Here is a 21181-nt window from a genome sequence, read left to right as displayed (position 1 = left end):
CGGTAGTGAAAGCACGGAGTCCTAATCGCTAGACCACCAGGGAACTCCCTAAAATGGTTAATTTTGTTATGTGAATTTCACCTCAATACAAAAGAAAACGGAAAAAAATAACAACGGCAATAACGGCAGGTAGGAACAGACACACGCAGCATCTAATGAGGGCTTAGGGTGTGCCAAGCAAGTTCTCAGCCCTTTCTCATTTAATCCCTACACTAATCCTAGGAGAGTTTCTATAATCATGCCCTTTTTCCAGATAGAGAAACTGAGGCTCGAGAGGTGATGTCACCCAGGTGAGGTCACATGGCCAAAAAGGGGAGGAGCCAGGATTTGAACCCAGAAGTCAGGCTGGAGGGTGCGTGTTCTTAACCCCCCCTCCACCAACCCCGTGTCCCATCGATTCTCAGATGCATGTTTTCCCCACATTGTAGCCTCTCTGAAATCAAGCTGCGCCCGTACACAAGGGCACCTCAGGTCGCATGGAGCGCAGTGGGTGAAAAGCATTTGAAACACTGCGCATCGTATCTGGGACACAGTAAGTGCTCAATAACTGTGAATGACTGTAAGTATGATGATTATGATTCCTAAGATGGCCAGACCACCTATCCAATCACAGCGGATTCTGGGCTGTTTGGTTTTGAGAGGATGGGGTTGTGGGAGAAGAAGAAATAGCATTTCCTTGCCTCTGTGCAAGAAACTGTGTAAGTCACCAGACACGTAGGGCCCGGTTTCAGTTTTCCCTTAACCAGGTGGGCTTGGAACTGTGTCCATCTTACAGAAGGGGACACGGAGGCTCAGAGTGGGTGTGCACGGCTGCTGAGCGGCTCGGCCGAGCTCTGTACCTGCGGGAGGGTCTCGCCGGGCGCCCCCAACGCTGGCAGGGGGCGCCCCCGTGCTGTGCACCCCACCCGGCCCACCCCGCACCTGGCCAAGGCGACCTGCAGCTCCTCCTCCTTGCGGCCCAGCTGGGCCCGCAGCTCCTCCGCCCGCTGCTGCTGTTCCACCATCTGCTCCTGCAGCTCTGAGCCCTCCACGTCCAGCCGCCGCTTCAGCTTCTCCAGCTCCTGGCGGCTCTTCTCCTCCTTCCGGAGGCGATCTGGAGGCGGGAGGTGGGGGGGTGGGGCATGCACAAGGGAGCCAGACCCACACACCCAGGGAGACCCACGGCCCCGCAGTCAGGCTGAGCTCAGCGTCTCTTTCCACCCCTCCCGCTCTTTCCCAGCTTCCCCATCCCTGGGATCGTCCACTGGTCCCCAGACCCCCAGATGCCTTCTCCCCTCCGCCCCCCAGGGACAGCCCCTGCTCCTGCTTGCTGGCTCTCTCTGCCCTGCCCTTTCCTCCCTGCCTCCCCGGCCTCCTCCTGTGCTCTCTCCCTTCTGTTTCTGCTTCTGAGTCCACAGCAAGGGACAGAGACAAAAAAAAAAGTGTCTGAAACAGCCAGTGGGACCGTCAGATTGAGAGAGTGACCCAAGACACTTAGGAGAGAGTGAGAGAATTGGATGGAGAGAGACAGAAACAACTTAAGAGCTGGGAGGACACCTAACCTGTCCCGAGTCTTCTTTCCTGCCCCCATTTAACAGATATGACCACTGAGGCCCCACAGCACATGAGGGTCACCCGAGGTACCCCCTGACCCCGCTGGAGTGTGCACGGGCCCCCACTGAGGGGCAGGTGCTCACCCTCCATGTCTGCAATCGTGGCCTCGTATTTGAGTCGAAGCTTATTGAGGCTCTTGACTTTCTCCTCCTCCTCAGCTGCCTGGGATGAGAACTCGGCCAGACGCTCCTCCAGCAGCTTCCGCTCCTGAGGGTGGTAGGAGGTGGGGGTGGGGCGTCAGGGGCCCGACCCTCATCTTTGATATCATTCTCATCTGCCTTTCTGCTTATCTCCATCCTTCCCTGACCTTTCCCGTTCCCACCCCCTTCCCTCCTTTTGCATTCTTTAGGGTCTAGGGACCCGTCCCACCCCCACCGGGTTCACGCCTGTTAACTGTGGAGACTCCCACTATTTGAAGGACACTCCCATTCATTAACCCATTGGCCCACAGATGGATACTGAGGTTGATTCAAATCAATTGCTATTATAAACAACACTGCAGTGAACATCTTTGCACATGTGCTGCATTTATGGGTGAGTTCTGGAGCCTTGTGACTACTACAGGTCCAGCTCATGGACCAGCAGCATCAGCACCAAACGGGAGCTTGCAAGGAATGGAATCTCAGGTTCCACCCGAGACGTGCTGAATCAGAATCTGCATTTTAACAAGTTCTCCATATAATTCCTGGGCACGGTGGAGTTTGAGAAGCACTGGCCTGGAGCAGCTCTTTTCTTTTTTCTTTCTGTTTATTATTTTTATTTATTATTTTATTTTTTAATTTATTTTTGAGCAGCACTTTTCAACCTGTCAGTGGTTTTGGAAATCAAGGCAGTGGGTCAGCACTACCTCAAAAAAGAACAAATAGAACAGAGTAGAAGAGAGGAGCCACTGCATCCAAGGAATGTTGCAAAAAACTGTGCATCCTTGAGCTCTCAACTCAGGCACCATCGCCTCCAGGAAGCCTGCCCTGACTACCCCTAGCACAAGTCAGGCCACCCCACTTCCATGGTTTTCTGTTCTTTTCTGACAGTTTATAATTAGTTCATGATGTGTGGTTATGTTGATTTCCTGGGGTGACTCATCTAGCTTCCCTCTCCCCCCATGCCCCTGTGAGGACAGAAATGGTTTTCTAGTTAGTTAAATGCCATATCCCCTGTGCCTAGTCCAGTCCTGGCTGTGCCAGGTTAAAGATGGTGGCAGATTCTTCACCATGTCCCCAGCCAGAGGCAGAGTCTAATTCCCCAACCCTTGAATCTAGACTGAGTCTGCTTTAAGCTCAGTGGTCTGCAGACCACAGCCTGCAGGCCAAATATGGCCCACTGCTTGTGTTTATAAATAAAGTTTTATTGGGACACAGCCACGCCCATTTGATCACAGACCACCTGTGGCTGCTTTCATGCTACAATGGCAGAATTGAGTGGTTGTCACAGAAATGGAGTGGCCTGCCAAGGCCCGAATATTTACTATCTGGCCTTCTAGAGAAAATGTTTGCCAACACCTGATCTATAGAATTCAAGGGAAGTGATGCCGTGTCAGTTCCAGCCTTAAGCCTTTCAGAGACCTGCCCACTTCCACTTCTTTTTCTGGGAGCCCTGCGCTGCCAGGTGAGAAACCCAGGCTCTCCCATGGGCAGAGGGTCACACAAAAGAGCACCTGGACACCAGCCCTCCAGCGCCCGCCACTACGTCATCGCGACTGCCTAAGGGGACCACAGTCCAGCCCACCCACACAACGATGGGATGTAATGAAACGGGGGTTGTTTTCAGCGATGCGGCTTTGGGGTGTCGGATGATCCAGAGATAGATAATGACACATAATAGCTGCTCAATAAATACCAGCTTGAGTGAAGCTGTGACAGAGACGCAAGGAGATGGAAAGGGTTCAAAGGAGACACAGCCAAGACTGAGAGTTTGAAGACCCCTAGAGGTGGGGCAAGCTGGGGGGGATGCAGAGAAGGACCTGTGCTCACCAGTGAGCCCACTCCCCCTGCCCTTGGGGCTCACAGCCCACCCACCTTGCTCAGCTTGGCGTTCTGATCTTCCAAGAGTAACAGATCCTCCCCAAACTTTTTCAGCTTTGCCTCCGTCGTCACTTTCTCCAGCTGCAGCTTCTGCCGGGCCCCTTCCTCAGCCTCGAGGTGGGTCTCCAGCTCCTGCAGTGGGGAGAAGGCAGGGTTGAGGACCCAGTGGCTGGGGACTGGCGTGTGATGGGAAGGATGGGTGGAGGGGATGGCTCACGGATCTCCGGGGCTCGTGGCTCAGACAGGTCCACAGTCTGGGTGGGGCTGGGAAGGATCCAAGGCTTACTTTTCATTCATTGGGTCAATAAACACTGATTGAGTGCCTGGTGGGGGCCAGGCACTGTTTGAGGTATTAGGATAGATAAAAATCTTTGTCTATCACATTGAAATCACATTCTTGTATGTGTGTGTGAAGATTATAAACAATAAACATCATAAATAAACATGTCACAGAGATGGGCACCGTCCACTACGGCAGTCACCAGGCACGCGGGGCGATCTGTGGTGTGAGACTGGAAATTAAGATTTAATATTTTGCAATGACATGGATGGACCTCAAGGGCATTATGCTAAGGGAAATAAGTCAGACAGAGAAAGACAAATACCAGACAATCTCACTTATGAGTGGAATCTAAGAAACAAAACTAAAACAAGAAAAAAACACAAGCTCAGGGCTTTCCTGGTGGCGCAGTGGTTGGGAATCCGCCTGCCAATGCAGGGGACACGGGTTCGATCCCTGGTCTGGGAAGATCCCACATGCCGCGGAGCAGCTAAGCCCGTGTGCCACAACTACTGAGCCCAACTGCTGCAACTACTGAAGCCTGCGTGCCTAGAGCCTGTGCTCCACAGCAGGCAGAAGCCACCTCAATGAGAAGCCTATGCACCGCAAGGAAGAGTAGCCCCCGCTTGCCACAACTAGAGAAAGCCCACACGCAGCCAACGAAGACCCAACACAGCCAAAAATAAATAAATAATTTTAAAAACCAAAAAAACAGAAAAACACAAGCTCAGGGAATTCCCTGGTGGTCCGATGGTTAGGACTTGGCGCTCTCACTGCCGAGGGCCTGGGTTCAATCCCTGATCGGGAAACTAAGATCCCACAAGCTGAGTGGCACAACAAAACAAAACAAAACCCACAGGCTCATAGATGCAGAGAACAGATTGGTGGTTGCCAGAGGTGTGCGGGTAGGGAGGTGGGAGAAATGGGTGAAGGGGCTCAAACTTCCAGTTATGAAATAAGTCATGGGGATGTAATGTACAGCATGGCGGCTGTAGCTAATAATACTTTATTGTGTATTTGAAAATTGCTAAAGGAGTAGATCTTAAAAATTCTCATCACAAGGAAAATTTTTTTCTAACTACTTAAGGTGCTGGACGTAAATCAGACTTATTGCGGTGATCACTTTGCAGTGTATATAGACATCGAATCATTATGTGTACACCTGAAAGTAATATAATGTTATATGTCAATTACACCTCAATTTTAAGAAATTCAATATTACGTGTGGCCTTGATGGCTGGTAAAATTGGGAGTCCCTATAATGGCCTAATCACAAGTCCTTCCACCTGCCCCGCTACCAAAGATAAGGTCCCCTAACCAATAACCCTCTGTATCCTGGGGACCAGACAGGGTACCTGCTTATCCCTATCTAGTAGGCTTCAGTTACCTGCTAGTCCTTGGAATTATTTAAAACAAACCAATCGGGAGTTCCCTGGTGGTCCAGTGGTTAGGACTCTGCGTTTCCACTGTAGGGGGCATGGGTTCAATCCCTGGTCAGGGAACTAAGATCCCGCATGCCATGTGGCACAGCCAAAAAATAAATAAATAAATAAAACAAACCAATCACATCTTCCTGCAGGAACCAGGGGTCACCTCATCCTCTTGTTACTACTAGGCTTGCCTCTCACAGCTGCAGCTTGTTCATGCCATTCCTGAACGCAACCCCACTGTGACTCTCTGTGCCACGGTGTCTGCCTCCCTCAGGCTGTGAACATTTGTGACTAATAACATGCTTTCTATCGCATCTGTCCAGGATCAGGTGTGGTGTGTTAGGCCATCTCCATAACCACAGGGCAGGATCCCTGCCCCCCTCACCAATGGGGTCAAAAGGAGGTGATTAAAGCACTACTGAGTTCTTAAAATGTGACCAGTCTGAGGAGTCAAATTTTCAATTTAATTCGATTTCTTTTAAATTTAAAACCAGTCACTCAATTAATTATTGGGGAACTTTTAAGTATGTTTGGATCAACGTGGGGATGTTAATCTACTTTTTTTCACAGAAGAAGTTATGAAACACAAATGCAGATGAAGTCCTGCCAATGAAAATTGAGCATCTGAATTGAGACGCGCCTTAAGTGTAAAATACACAATGGATTTTGAAGGGGAACCATGGCAGGGCAGCCTGCCTTGGAACGCAGCAGCACAGAGGCAAATGGAGCCAGGAGGTGGAGAGAGGCAGAGTACTGAAGCTACTGCTTGAGCACCCGGATCCAGCCATGCCTGAAGCTTACACATTCTAGAGTCTCCCATTAATTCGAAAGCCAAAAAAAAAAAGTATTCTTTTTGCTTAAGACACTTGGAGCTGAGTTTTGTTTTGTTTCACTTTTTCCAATTCATGGCCAAAAGAGGCAGGGTTTGCTGAAGCAAAGGAGTGTGGGGTAAACAGAAGGGGTGGGGGAGGCGGCCTCGGGCGCACGGGGCCAGACCTGTATGTGCTGCTGCAGCCTCCGCTTCTCGGTTTGCAGCTGGCGGCTGCACTCCTCCTCCTCGCCCACACGGGCCTCTAGCTCCGACACCACCAGTTCGAGCTCCTGCTTTCGGGCTGCCAGCCGCCCCCGGGTCTCCTCAGTCTCAGCACACAATTCTGCCTCTGCTCGCAGTTGCTCTGCCAGGCGGGCACGCTCCTCTTCCAGCTGGGGATGGGGTGGGAGGTCAGCGTCCGTTAGGTAGTGCTCCCAGGATGGCCCTCAGTGGAGCACAAGGTCCCTCCTGCCCGCTGAGTTACTTTGCCCTTTGAGGCCTGGGGGGCAGGAGGGAGAGACGGAAGACAGTCCCCCATCCTGCTCTTCATCTCAGGATGACCCCTAGTCACCAAGTCAGACCCCTGGAGGCCTCCCTCTCCCTCACCTCCCTACAGCCCATCAGTCCCCAGCTCCATCCCTCCTGCCCCCCTCCTCTCTCCCCATAACCCTAACAGGCTTGAGCCTCATCCTCTCCCAGTGGACTCTCTACCCGCTCTCCCAGCCTCCAGTCTCTCCATCTCCAGTCCATCCTCCAAATAGCCCCAGGGAGGACGTTCTATCAGCTCACAGTGCATTTAATACTCCTACGCCTAGAAATTTAACCAAAGGAAATAATTCTGAAAAAACAAACAGAAAAATGCTCAAGAAGGGGTTTGCTTCAGCGTTATTTTAAGATTCCAGAAATACTGGCAACAGTTAAAAGTCCACCGCCTGTGTAGGATAGCCCAGCCCCTGCCCTGCCCCGATGCTGGACCAGCCTCCTGATCATCTTGGCTCTGCAGCAACCAGCCCCACCCCCACTCAATACCCTGGCGACATCCCCAGGGCCCCGCTCCCAGCATCTCGCTGCTCAACCACACCAGTTTCCGCCCCCATTCGGCCCCAGTAAACCTCGGTTCTCCGCCAGCCCGCAACCTACCCCTACCCGCGACCCAGCTCAGCTGGAAGCCCCGCCCACCATCGGCTCCTCCCACCGCCACGCCCTCACCCGGGGACCTCGCCCCTTACCTGCGCCACCCGGCCCTGGAGCTCGCCCACCTCGCGGGCACTCTGCTGCTGCAGCTCCTGCACTTTCTGTAGTTCCTGCGCCCGTGCCTGCAGCACCTCATCCTGCCGCGTTACCTGCAGCAGTGGCTTCACCTAGGGGGACAGGAGGGATGGTGGGTGACTGGCTCCCACCGTGGGAGGCCGCTGGGCTCAGGAGCTAAGAACTCACGCTCTGAGCAGGGCCGCATTCCTGGGTTCGCATTTCAGCTCCTCCACTACTGGCCTTGTGACCTCATCAGTCGGAATGAGTGAATGACTTCACATTTGCCAACAGCCTAGAACAGTCCGGGGTACATTACAAGCAGCACTAAATGTGTCCCTTTTTTGCTACAGGGTCCCTTGGCCTACAGGAGACACTGTGCCTCAAAGTTCTCGGTCCAAGGTCCATAGTGAGAGATGCACTTTACACTGTGTGATTCCAGGCTGGAGTGACAGGCCAGCCCCCCCCCACCACATGAATAACCGAAATGAAAGTTTCACCAAACCACCCTCCCCTTTGCTAAGCGGGATATACTCTGCTCACATCTGTTCTATTGCTTTTCTTTGGTTCTCCTCAACTCCGATTCTTCTCAACTTCTCTACTGTATTTGATTCTATTTTATTATCTTCCTTTCTGAGCTAATTCATAGCATTTATCACAACTATAACTTTCTGTTTATTTGTGGGATTCATTCACTGATGCCTGTGTGGACCAAGAATGTTGCCGGACATCGCCTGACACATCAGTAAACAGAGGATGTTGAGGCCATCAAGCCGTGAGCCGCTGCAGCTGCCCCCAACGGTGCACCCTGAGGGGATTCAGGATGGAGGAAAACAGGATACTGGCCCTAGGTCATATCAAAGGATTAAGGTGCATATCAAAGGAATAATTTCATTCAGCCCAGACTCTTGCATCTTCCCATTCAGAGAAAAGCGCTAAATTCATTAACTCAAGGTGGCTGGTTTTTCTTTAATTAGCAGTAATCTTGATGTTTGACTACCTGGTTTTGTTTGTTTGTTTGTTTCAAAACTCCTATATATCCCGGCTCCTCCCTTACCTCTTTGGAACAGTCCCTCAGAGCTATCTGAGGGCTGTATCCGGGGCTAAAGTCCTCAGTAAAGCCCCAAACAAAACATAATTCTCAACTTGTAGGTTGTGTATTTTTTTTCAGTGACATCTGGCAAACCACACCTCCTGTCCCCAGACCTAGGATAGGCAAACTTTTTCTTAAAGGGCCAGCTAGGAAATATTTGAGGCTTTGCAGGCTATCCTGTCTCTGTTTTAACTACTCCATTCAGCTGCTGTAACTCAAAAACAGGCACAGACAATACAGTAACCAAACCAATGGGCATTGACAAAAACAGGTGTCTGGCCCATGGGCCATAGCTTACCAACCCCTGCCCTAAACTGTGGGCTCCACGGGGCAGGGCACTGTATTTTTTTTTTAATTGAAGTATATAGTTGATTTACAATGTTGTGTTAGTTTAAGGTGCACAGCATAGTGATTCAGTTATATATAACTATATATATTCTTATATATTCTAATATATATATATTTTTTCTTTTTTAGATTCTTTTCCATTATAGATTATTACAAGATATTGGGTATAGTTCCCTGTGTTATACAGTAGGTCCTTGTTGGTGGGGCATTGTCTGTTTTTATTTACCATTTTATTATTGTACCCTCAAAAGTTACTGGCACATAGTAGGTGCTCAGTTAACATGGGCTGAGGGCGTGTAGGCTGACAGTTCAGACGTCATATTCAGAATTACACTGAACAGCTGTGTTTTTGCCTCCAAATCTCCATCCTCCTTCCTGCTCTCCAATTTCCCATTGGGAGAACACCCTGCCTCAAAGCTCACACACTTGGCTCTGCCCCTCTGCATTGGGGAGGCGTGTGATGCCGGCCTGGCTCATCTGATGTGTACTGACTGGTTCTGGGATGGTCATATGACTCCAGCCAGGCCAGTGAGAGTGAAACCTGGGACTCTGGCTGGAAGTCTGTGATAAGAAAAGACCACAGTGGCCTGGTTGGTGGCCGCCATGTGGGAAAAGTCTGCAGGGATCATCATGGAGGAAAGTCACATGGGAGGCACAGAATGTCAGATAAGCAACATTGTTTGGGCCCTTGTGCGATAAAGGGTTAACTCAGCAGGTCTGGGTTGTTCAAACCCTGCATATTTCAAGGAAAGGACTGGCCCTTGGCTGGTTCCCGGGAGATCATCTCTAAACCTTTGGATTATCCTGCCTGATAAGAGTCCTTTGTCTACCTTGACCTCTGGAGGGGCTGGAGTAACTAAGGTCAACCACGTGGACAGTCAAGGGGGTCAATCACATGCCTATGAAAACCCTAGACACTAAGGCTTGGGTAAGCTTCCTTGGTTGGCAATATTCCATATGTGCTGTCATACAGCATTTCTACAAGAATTAAGTCCTATCTGTACAATTCTACTGGGAGTGGACAATTGGAAGCTCGTGTCTGGTCTCTCCTGGACTCTGCCCTGTGCGCCTTTTACCTTTTCTGATTTTAATGTCCATCCTTTCACTGTAATAAACTGTAACCATGAGCATAACAGCTTTTCTAAGTTCTGTGAGTCCTTCCCGTGAATCATTGAATCCTAGGGGGTCTTAGGGACCTCAACTCAACCCTAGATCCAGCTGCACCTAAAGCTGTCCCGTATCTTTTAACCACATTGGTTTGAGTCAGATTTTTTGTCGCTTGTTACCTCAAGAATCCTGATGAACAAAAGGTGGGCTGATCAGTCCCATTTTACAGATGCACAAAACTGAGGCCCAAACCAAGAAAGTCACTTGCCCAAGCAGACCTGGCCCCAAGGACCTGTCTCCTTGCCACTTGGGCCACCTCTCCAGGTGCCCTCACCTTGATGAAGAGCCGCCACCACTGCCAGTGTCTCAGCTTGAGGTAAGCTGCACAGTTCCGCTGCATCACCCTCAGAGCACTCTGCTGCTGCTGGCGCTTCTGGAAGGCCCTGGGTGGGGAGATGGGTGGGTGGGACAATGGAGACTCAGCCCCTCCAGGCCCCGTCCCCTTAGCAAGGGAGCAAAGCTCTCTTCAATTAGTCAACCATTATTAAATGCCTACTGTGTGCAAGCACTGCTCTATTATCAGTAAATCTTGTTGGGTTCCGTCTATCGGTCTCTCTGCCCTTGACTCTCTCTGCCCTATTCCCTCCTCTCTGTCCCCACAGCCCCAGCCCCAGTTCAGCCCCAGCCTCATCTTCCACCCACTGGACCCTCACCCCAGCCACCTCCCCAGCTTCCCAGCCTCCAGAGAGGGCTTTCTATGCCCACAGCTGACCCACCCCTCTCTTGCTCCTCAGTGCCCCTGGATATGGTCCCTGCCCCTCTGCCTGGTGTTGGAGGAGTCCTTTATTCTCTCATCCTTCCTCTGGGCCAGTTCCAAGGGAGAAGGAGACTCTCCTGAAAACTCCCTGCATTCCTGAAATGTACCAGGCTCTCACATCACTGGGCCTGGGCACAAGCTGTCACTCCTGCCTGGAACACCTTTCCCATCCTCCCTCATCTACCTGGTCTGAAGGGCCTCTTGCTGTACCTGTATGACCCCCATCAAAGCACATCTCGCCCTGGACTGTGACACTTTGTGCCCGTGTATGTCTCCCCCTCCAGACTGGAGTCGCTTGAGGGATTGGCCACTAAGGTGATCACACGGACCTGGTTTGCCTGGGACTTTCTCTGTTTTAGCACAGAAGATCATGCATCCTGGGAAACCTCCAGTCCCAGGCAAACCGGGATGGTTGGTCACCCTAATGCTGAGTCTAGCTCTTCTCTGAGTCCCCAGCATTGCTCAGAAGCCTCAGGGACTCTAGAACCAAGAAGCCTGGGCGTCCAGTGGCTCCATCCTTTTGTTCTCAGCCCTTCTACCATCCTGGAGGCCCTGACATCTGGAGCCAATTGATCTTCTACCATCCTGGAGCCTCCCTGACCCAGCCTCTGGGGCCATCTGGTCAACCCCTCCCTGAACCAGCCTTGGCCAACGTGACCCCAAGAGATAGTGGGGAGCCGCACTTGCGAGCCAGGTATCCCCGGGCAGCTGCCTGGAAGGACACAATGATGTCTGTGACCTTCAGGTCCCGCTCTTCTTCTAGCTGGGCCAGAACCCCTGCCCGGAAGAAGATCTTGCTTTGTCCCACGCGGTAGAGGTTAGGGTCCAATTCCAGGGCCTGGATCTGTGAGAGTGGGGGGAGGGGTCATGAGGAGGAAGGGTGATGAAAGGGGAGGCTCCAGTTCAACCTCCTCCACCACCTGAGACTGTGCACACACGTTCACACTCATGCACACACCCTCAGCCTCCACCCCACACTCACCATCTTCTCACAGGCCTGCTTCCCATCCATAAAGCCCTTGGGGATGGCATTGGGTGTCAGGATCTCGTACCTGAAGTGGGTGGGGAGGGGTGGGGGAGGGGTGAAGAGTAACAGCAAACTGTCACCATGGCCAGGCACTGGGTTCAGAGTGACAAATAGCAATAATAACAATAACAATAGGAACAGTAAGAAAAACAAATATTTAAGTATTACCGAGGGCCACACACCAGGCAGAGAGCATTAATACCACCACCAATGGCAACATCATCAATATGTCCTAGGTGTGTCCACTCCTAGGACACACCACGTGCTGATTACGAGTGTTTAATTACACCAACACCATAGGTCATTGAGACGTAAAGGCAGGGTGTGTCTCGGAAGTGTGAGAATAACAACAAATAGGGGCTGATGCTCTTGAACTTATTACGTGTCAGGTCCTGAGCTAAGTGCTTTACAGCTGTTTCTTCTACATTTCTCAGTGCAACTCCAAATTTTAAAAGTACGTTTCATAAGCACACGTGTCTGTCCTCAGAGCCTTTCTCCTGCTGTGCCCTCTCCCTGGATCCTGACATTTCATTAAAAATAATGCATATTAGATGTACAACATATATGCACAAACACATATACATAATATTATATATTAATGTCATATATTAATATGCGATTTTTTTTGACTGGTGATTGGGAAATGTGTATGTGTATGTGTGTGTGTGTGTGTATCAGAGTTTCTCAGTCACCAGGGATCTTGCTAAAATGCAGATGCTAATTCAGTAAGTCTGGGGTGGGGCCTGAAAATGTGCATACCCAACAAGCTGTCAGGTGACACTGATGCTGCTGGCCTGGGGACCACACTTTGAGTATGAAACTGCAGACCTGCACTGTCCAGTGCAGCAGCTACTGGCCACACGCAACTACTGAGCCCCTGAAACATGGCCGGGGCAATTGGGCAACTGCATTTTTAACTGCGTTTCATTTTAACTAAGTGAAATTTAAATTTAAAAACTGAAGCAGGGGGGACTTCCCTTCCCTGGTGGACCAGTGGTTAATACTCTGCGCTCCCAATGCAGCGGGCCCAGGTTCGATCCCTGGTCAGGGAACTAGATCCTGCATGCTGCAACTAAGACCCAGCACAGCCAAATAAATCAATAAATATTAAAAAACAAAAACAAAAAACTGAAGCAGTGTAAAATATTTTTCTGTTCAACACAATTTCTTTCTTTTCTTTTTTTTTGGCCGCTCGTCTTGTGGGGATGTTAGTTCCCCAACCAGGGACTGAACATGCGCCCTCAGCAGTAAAAGCAGGGAGTCCTAACCACCGGACCGCAGGGAGTTCCCACAATTTCACTGTTTTGATAGGACTACATTTCACTTTGACCACTGGAAATTCAGTGTCTGAACTGAGATGTGCTACAGGTGTAAGACATACACCAAATTTCGAAGATTCGGTAGGAATAAAAGAATGCACAATGTCTCACTACTAATTTTTTATATTGATTACATGTTAAAATGATCTAATATCTTGGGTGTACTGGGTTAAATAAACTCTTGTTATCATTAATTTCACCTGTTTCTTTTTACTTTTAAAAATATGGCTACTAGAAAATTTTAAATTGTATATGGGGCTCACATTCTTTCTATTGCATGGTGCTGCTATATACAGCTTGCATGAAGCATAATTTTTGTTATCATATTCACCATATTACTGGCTTATTATATGTTGATATTTTTTCCTTCTCTCCTATTCGACTGCATTTTTTAGAAAATAAACTTATTTATTTATTTATTTATGGCTGCATTGGGTCTTTGTTGCCGTGCGCGGGCTTCTACTCTTCATTGCGGTGCGCAGGCTTCTCATTGCGGTGGCTTTTGTTGTGGAGCATGGGCTCTAGGTGCACGGGCTTCAGTAGTTGTGGCACGTGGGCTCAGTAGTTGTGGCTCACAGGCTCTAGAGCGCAGGCTCAGTAATTGTGGTGCACGGGCTTAGTTGCTCCGTGGCATGTGGAAATTTCCCAGACCAGGGCTCGAACCTGTGTCCCCTGCTTTGGCAGGTGGATTCTTAACCACTGCACCACCAGGGAAGTCCTTGACTGCATTTTTATAAGAAATGCCGATTGCGATACCCAGATCGCAACATAGTACTCTATGCCCTTTCTCTTGGGGAGTCCAGTGAATGGGGGCATTGCTCTCCCAAATCACAGAGGAGAAAGCTGAGACTCAGTAACCAAAGGAACTTGCCCGGAGGCCCCGCCCCTCCACTCGCGCTGAGGCCCCACCCCTGACCTTTCCCAGAAGTAGCAGTTGGGGTGCTTCGGATGCAGGCACCCAAGCCCTACCCCACCCCATGCCGCTCACCTCTGCCGGAATTCCTGGAAGAGGATGCGGTTGGGAAAGCCCTGGCGACAGATGCGGATGCCCTCCAGGACGCCGTTACAGCGCAGCTGGTCCAGCACCAGCCGCGGCTCCAGCTTCCCAGCCTGCAAAGAGCAGTCACAGACATGCGAGGTCAGTGGCTGCCACACGGGGGCGCCACTCACTGGATGGCAGCCGTCAGGGGAACTCAGGTGGATGGCAGTTTGGGCAGGTCAAAAATGGTTGGCAATTTCATCTGGTTCAACCTATCATTTACTGAGCACCTACTACATGCCAGGCAGAAATGCCTGCCCCAGGGAGCTCACTGTCCACTGGGAGAGGTCGACAATAAATGAGGTCAAGACATCACAAACGTCAGGAGTAAATGAGTACTAAGTGCTGAGGGGCAAAGAGCAGAGGGGAGGGAGGACGGAGAGTGCTGAATTTGCATAGGACAGTCTAGGAAGGCGATGTGTGAACAAAGCACGGACATCATTATTTTTGGTAGTTAGCTTTCATTGCCTTTTCTTTCTCTTACCTGCTTTTTTTCCCCCCAAAGTAATACACAAATGGTAAAAATCTAAACACTACAAAAAAATTCAAATTACACATTCTGAAAAACAACTCTTGCCTTGCCCAGGCCCCCAGAGTGGTCAACACAATACCCAGGTTTTTATGGAGCCTTCTAGATCAGTTGTTCTCAACCCAGACTACACACTGGAGTCCCCTCACATGCTTAAAAAAGCAAAAACAAACAACAAACAAAACCAAAAAAAAAAAAAAAAAAAAAGCCCTGGCCCCAGGCTAGGGCAGAATATAAATATCTGGTAGGGAGGAGGGTTAAAAAATGAGAACCACCATTCTGTATCTTTTTCAAGGGCTATCTAAGCATATATGTACTTATTCATCCATCAAATGTTTATTAATACTCACTGTCTGCCACACACTGTTCTAGGCACTGGGGACTCAGCAGTAAAAAAGGCGATAAAAGCCCCTGCCCTCAGAATGTTTATGTCCCAGCAAAAAGGGAGTTTCTGTTCATTTATTATTATATATGTTCCCTATTCCTTGGTAATAACACTTCCATTCTGTGGGAGGGAGGGCGCTATTCCTCCCCCTATGCTGTCAGTCCATGAGTGGCTAGGACTGACCTCATCCTGGCTCCAGACATGGTCATGTGACTCAGGCCAGGCCAATCAGGCTGGTTCAAGGGTGGGCACAAGAGCCATCCTAGGCCAGTGAAAGCCAGCCCTGGGACTTCTGCTACATCCATGCTGCCAGAGGCTCTCTCTTTCCTTTAGGGTTGCTGAACTGAAAGAATGAAAGTCTGGAGCCATTGGTGGCTGCCGTGCCACCCTGAGAATGGAGACAGAGATTCATCGGAGAGGAGGCAACACATAGAAAAGCAGAGCCAAGCAGAGGAAAAAGATTCCTGACGTCACCGTTTGAGCACCTGGATCCAACTATGCCTGAACCTAATCATGGAATCGTCAATTACGTGAATCTATGCATTCTCACTTTTTTTTTTTTGGCCGTGCCCTGTGGCTTGTGGTATCTTAGTTCCTCAACCAGGGATGGAACCCGGGCCCTCGGCAGTGAAAGCGTGGAGTCCTAACCACTGGACCGCCGGGGAATTCCTGATACATTCTCACTTTTGCTTAAGCCATCTTAGTGGCTCTCTCAAAAGAGCCCCAAGGAAATGGCTGAAGATAGCTGGAAATTGGAAATAATATATAGGATGGTCTCACAGTAACATTTTGGTTTTTTCCCTCCCTCCCTCCCTCCTTTCCTTCCTTCCTTCCTTCCTTCTATCCTTCCTTTCCTCCTTCCTTCCTCCATTCCACCCTTCAACAAGACATTTGGCAGGCTTGAGTGGGGAGGTGCCCAGCAAGGTCAGGAGACTGATTACGTAAAAGGGGACTGAGAAAACTCGTAAATGTGTGCTATATTACAGGATTTCACTGTTGCTAAAAAGAGATGCTGGACTGGAACTTGACATACTGGTGGGAACTCGTAGTTTTCAATATATAAAGATAGTCATAGAAATAAACATAGATGTTTACGTGTATGTACACATGTATGTGTGTACATGTATATACATGTGTATGCATGCATGTACGTTAGTGTGTACGTACATAGCTCTATTTACGGAGAGGTCCTGGGAGTGACACCTTGATACCATGGAGCACCCAGATCTTAGACTGTTAAGCACCATTCTCCACTAAGGCTCTTTGGAGAAGTGGCTGAGTCCATGTATGCCGTATTTCATCAAATAAAAGCCACTATCAATTGTAAAACACACTGTTATCTTCTATACCACCAAGAAAGAAAAGCTCTTGTCGATTAAACTCGGACAGGCCTTTGATTGTAAGCCACATCCCAACTTCAGAGATGCTAAAATGTCACTATGAAGGTGTCTTAGATTTGATAAAATATGGTATTTACAGCTATGAGAAACACAGATCCACCTACTCAATAACCTCAGCTCCTGCTTTCTGAGGACAGTATAAGCCCCAGGCACCTAGTTTCACCTTCTATGCTGACCCTTCTCTACAGGGCCTATTCTCTGATTTTCCCAACAAGAAAACTTATTGGTGGCCTAGGAGGCCAGGCACGGTCTCCCCACACTTACATGACACTCCCAGCTCCAACGGTCTTTTTTCCATCCCTTGTACCTTTCATGCTCCAACCAACCACTGGGCTTCTGCACAAGCTGTTCTCTGCTTAGAATACCACTTATCCTTCCAAGCTCAGACCTCACCTTCTCCAGGGAGCCCTCCCTGACTTCACTGTATTCCCACCACCTGGCACTTAGTAGGTGCTCAGTAAAACTTAAGTCCTATGAATGAATGAATTTTCCTAACAGGGCATTGAGCCTGGGAGGGAAAACAACTTGCTCGAGGTCACACAGCCAGTCAGAAGTGAGCCTGGGGCCAGACATGGTTCCAGCCACATCCAGCGACTGGGACTTTACCCACTGCCAGAGTTGCCATCCCTCCCTGGGCTGGGTCACTCACCCTCTTCTCGTGGTTGGGGATGATACAGCGGACGAAGCTGGGGTTGGTGTTGCTGAGTGTGGCCATGAGGCGGCTCAGGGACTCCTTGTAGAGCTGTCCCACCGTCCGGAACATGCCCCGGCGTGGGCGGCCACCAGGCGGGCCATCCCCAAGGCTGTTCACCTGCTCCAGCCCCACGATGCCCTCCACTGTGGAAGGAGGAAACAGATGTAGAGAGAGAGTAAAGTCAAAGGTCAGTTTTATGAGGCTGGGTTGGCCAAAGGTCAACGATCTTATTATTTATAGGACCTGGCACTTTACATATGAAACACCCGTCACAGCCTAGTAAGGTAGGTGTTATCAGCCCATTGGACTGACCAGCAAACTGAGGCTCAGAAAGATGGAAGACTGTGCCCAAGGCCACACAGCTTAGGATCTGAAGACCCAGGATCTGAACCCAGGCAGTATGAATCTTCTTGAACCCTGGTCTCTGACCCTTCTTTTCCATTTTCCTTATCAGCAAATGATGATGAAGATAGAAAATGCTTCCTTAGCACTTATTCTCTGCCAGGCACTGCTCAAAGCACTTGACATACATCAGCTTATTTATAAGCCTATAAAAATCATTCCCATTTTATGGATGAGGAAACTGAGGCACAGAGAGGGAAAAGGGCGATAACTACAGCTGCATTTTCAGGAACTTGAAACAGTGTCACATTAACAATGTAATGAAGTCTGGCTTTATTACGATATTTGAAATAAGGCAATGTTTAAAATAAGGCAAAAAATTAAAAATACATAAATAAAAAGAAATGAAAAAACATAAAATAAAATAAGGCAAACTGCCTCCATAGTCACCATTTTCCCAGAAAGGCCTGATTTCATGATAATTTTTTTTCCCTATTGTCATTTGATGCTGTCACTTCAACTAGTGAGAAACATGCACTCCTTTGTCTCAAATTCTATGTACTGAATCCTTCCCAGTTTCTCAAGAACCTGCAGCTGGGGCAGAAGCTGATGGCCTGCAACCCCCAATCACGAGGGTTATCACGGTCAACTAGATAACTCGCTCTGAGGGCAGAGCTTGGCACACAGTGGGGGCTCAGATATGGCATTTTTCCTCCCCAGGTTCAAGTCTCCCTCCTACCGCCATGCTCCTAGTTATTATCAAAAGGATAATTATCATTTATTAAGTTCTTATAGCACAGGTAAGAGCAGAGGCTCTGGGTTCAAATCCCAGCTCTGTCCCTTACTGGCTGTGTGACCACAGGCAGGTGACTTAACCTCTCTGTGCTTCCATGTCCTCAACCGTATAACAGGGGTAACAGTACTAACAGCTGCCTGATTAGGTGGTTCAGAGGATTCCATGTGTTAATAATGGTGAAAGGGCTTTGCACAGTGCACAGCACACAGTAGGGGCTCAATTAGTGCCAGCTGATACTATCACAGTTGTTTGCACTTTTACATGCGGTTTAGTTAGAAGAAGGCCTTGTGCTGCTACAAAGAGTCTGGAAACTGCTAAGGGAGCCAACAGGGGGTGGGGACAGGAAAGAAGAGGGAAAGATCTCTGTATGGTAAGGAAAGGGGATAGACGTTCAAAACCAGGTTCCCGGTCCAAAGGGCCCACCCTCCTCGTCTGGCAAATCTCACCCGTTGGTGCACAGCAACACCCACCCCCTGACGGAGAAATGGCAGAGCCGCGCCTCCCTGAAGATCCTGGGGGTGACGGTGGGAAGGAGCCCAGGAAAGAGAACTGCTGCAAGCCCCCGTGTTCTGGGTGGGGGTGAGGACAGAGGGGGGGAGAGGCAGGGAGACGGGATGGGAGGTGCAAAGGGAGCAGCATGAGAAGAGGCAGGAAGAAAAAAGAAGAAAGGGTTATTAGTCAACAGCGCAGAGCAAAGCAGGAGGAGGAACCTGATCCTGGCCATGAACTTTTAAAGCCAGGGAGACTGTCCTGTTCAGCTTTATGAGGGCATCAATGTTGGTTGAAAGGGCGAATGCCCCCTTCGAATTTAATACCCGGGGGGAAAAAACTTCTCTCCCTATAGGTTGAGTCTGTATCTGTTTTATTAGGTATCCCCTTTTGCCCTGGCCACCAGGAAGCTCAAGGACTAACTCAAGGCTCCCACCCAGCTTGTTGAAGAGAGTTTGTCTCATTTGCCTTTTCCCCTGGGCTTCCAGGATGTTGGGTACCCAACTCTGGGCTGTCAGGATGCCCGAAAGCAAAGCCAACTCTGGGCTCAGGGCAGCTGTAGTAGAGATTGATGCAGAAATGGCCCCAATCCCCCACCCCTCTCTGTGACTTGCAGCTCCTTGAATCTGGGCTGGCCTTGTGACTTGCTTTGTTCAGAAGAACTGTGGAGGAAATAATACTGTGTGGGGTTCCAGTCTGGGACTCAAGAGGCTTTGCCACTTCTACTTTCTCTCTTGGAACACTTTTGAGAGCCGAGCATATATAGGGCGGAGCATGTGAAGGATTAGGGGGAACATCATGTGCCCATGAACATGGCACAAGTTTTAAAGAAGTTGACGGGGAAGATTTTCAGTCTGAAGGAGATGATTCTCGGCAGAATCTGGTTCTGTTACTGAACATCAAACAATGCTTTTCAATCCCTCTTGTATAAACTATATGAGATACTAACATCAAATTTCCCTGTCTAAAATCAGCTCACCATATCAAGGTGTGCTATGCCCTTTTGCTCTGTGAGTTTGTTTTGGGAATGACTCATCTTGCTTATTCTGTTCTCTTGTCCAATTGCATGGGCTGGCGCTTCTACTACTATGCTTTTCACTTCAGTAAAAGATTAAGGCAAACTGACAGATTCTGGAAACCCAGAATCAGGAAACCAAGATGCTGGTTCTGTCCGTTTTATAAAATCATCTCTCAAACCTCCTCTAAGGATGGAGGGCAAGGATGGACAGGGCTTGCTGGTCTGAAAGTGTCAGTCTGAAAAGACTGATGGCCAAACTCACACGGGCCTTGTTGGAGCAGGAAAACTCCAAAACTATACCTGGGTTTTTGCTCTTTTTTTTCTTCCCTGAATCCCTGAAGGGAACTTTGGGAGAGATCAACGAAAGCAAAGCCTAAAAGTTGACTAACCTGTAAATACTGCCCTTCCGAGTTCTCTTGTTGTTATTAATTCTTTTTCAGTCGAATCTCTTGATTTTTTTTTTTTTTAGGGATCATATGCCATCTACAATTAATAACTTCATTGCTTCCTTTTGAATATTCATATACCTATTTCTTTTTCTGGTCTGATTGCATAAACTATTATCGCCCAAACAGTGTTTCACAGCAGTGTTGACAGTGGGCATCCTTGTCTTTTTCTGATTAAGGAGGAGTATTTTATCATTGAGTGTGATGCTGGTTTGAGATATCAATCAAGCAATCACTAATTGGAATCACTACTGTAAGGCTGTCTGGCCTACTGGCACCAGTTCTGCCTCTGAGCTGACAACTCAGGTCTGGAACAAAAGTGTTCACACTGTGAGTTGGGAGAAGGGATGCACAGAGCTCCAGGGACAGGGCCTGCGGAAGCTGGTCCTTACCGTCTTTCCAGATCTCTGCCGTTAGCCGGTCTGTGCTCTGGTGAAGCAAGGCTGCGACACTGTCATTCAGAGGGTCCATGTTTTTCATCAGCCACTCACTGGCCTTGTAGTCAACCTGAATGAAATTGGGCACAGGAGGGTGGCGGGATGGTGGGTTCACCAGCACTGCTGATTTCCCAGGGAGCCTCTCAGAAGCTCTGAGATTCCCAGCTCTGGGGCTCACCACTCAGGAGAGAGCACTGGTGGACACCTTGTGCCCATATCCTGAACTACACCCACCCGCAGCATGGTCCCTCTCCCTTTCTGTATTTCCCTTAAGAGGACTCTGCCCACCTCTGGGACCTCATCCACCAACACTTCTTTCCTTATTCATTTAGCCACTCTGGTCCTCAAACGTGCAAGCTCATTTCCACCTCAGGATTTTGACCCCTGCCGTTCCCGCCACCTGTGATTCCCTCTCCGTGGATTTTCACGTGGCCAGCTCCCTTCCATGGAATCACAGTCTTGACCACCACGATTCCCTGCACGCGTTCCCCCCCCACCAGATGGTGGCTTCC

General features: G+C 49.4%; 1 protein-coding gene across 2 annotated transcripts in view; it reads right to left on the bottom strand.

The window, feature by feature from the left end:
- Window positions 1-21181, bottom strand: part of MYH14 (myosin heavy chain 14) — an 89510-nt gene that overhangs the window by 32727 nt on the left and 35602 nt on the right. For both annotated transcript variants that reach the window (XM_033845522.2, XM_033845523.2), the window contains 11 exons: window positions 20625-20739; window positions 17097-17284; window positions 14083-14204; window positions 11731-11800; window positions 11432-11592; window positions 10266-10374; window positions 7365-7496; window positions 6321-6527; window positions 3609-3746; window positions 1677-1800; window positions 922-1093 (listed from right to left, as the gene is read on the bottom strand). In XM_033845522.2, the coding sequence (XP_033701413.1) occupies window positions 922-1093; window positions 1677-1800; window positions 3609-3746; window positions 6321-6527; window positions 7365-7496; window positions 10266-10374; window positions 11432-11592; window positions 11731-11800; window positions 14083-14204; window positions 17097-17284; window positions 20625-20739 (1538 nt within the window). The remainder of the gene's footprint in view (window positions 1-921; window positions 1094-1676; window positions 1801-3608; window positions 3747-6320; window positions 6528-7364; window positions 7497-10265; window positions 10375-11431; window positions 11593-11730; window positions 11801-14082; window positions 14205-17096; window positions 17285-20624; window positions 20740-21181) is intronic.

The sequence above is a fragment of the Tursiops truncatus genome, chromosome 19, assembly GCF_011762595.2.
Source record: "Tursiops truncatus isolate mTurTru1 chromosome 19, mTurTru1.mat.Y, whole genome shotgun sequence".
In the NCBI taxonomy this organism is placed as follows: Eukaryota; Metazoa; Chordata; class Mammalia; order Artiodactyla; family Delphinidae; genus Tursiops; species Tursiops truncatus.
Note: the sequence above shows the minus strand (reverse complement) of the source record. Positions and strands in the feature narration are given on the sequence as shown.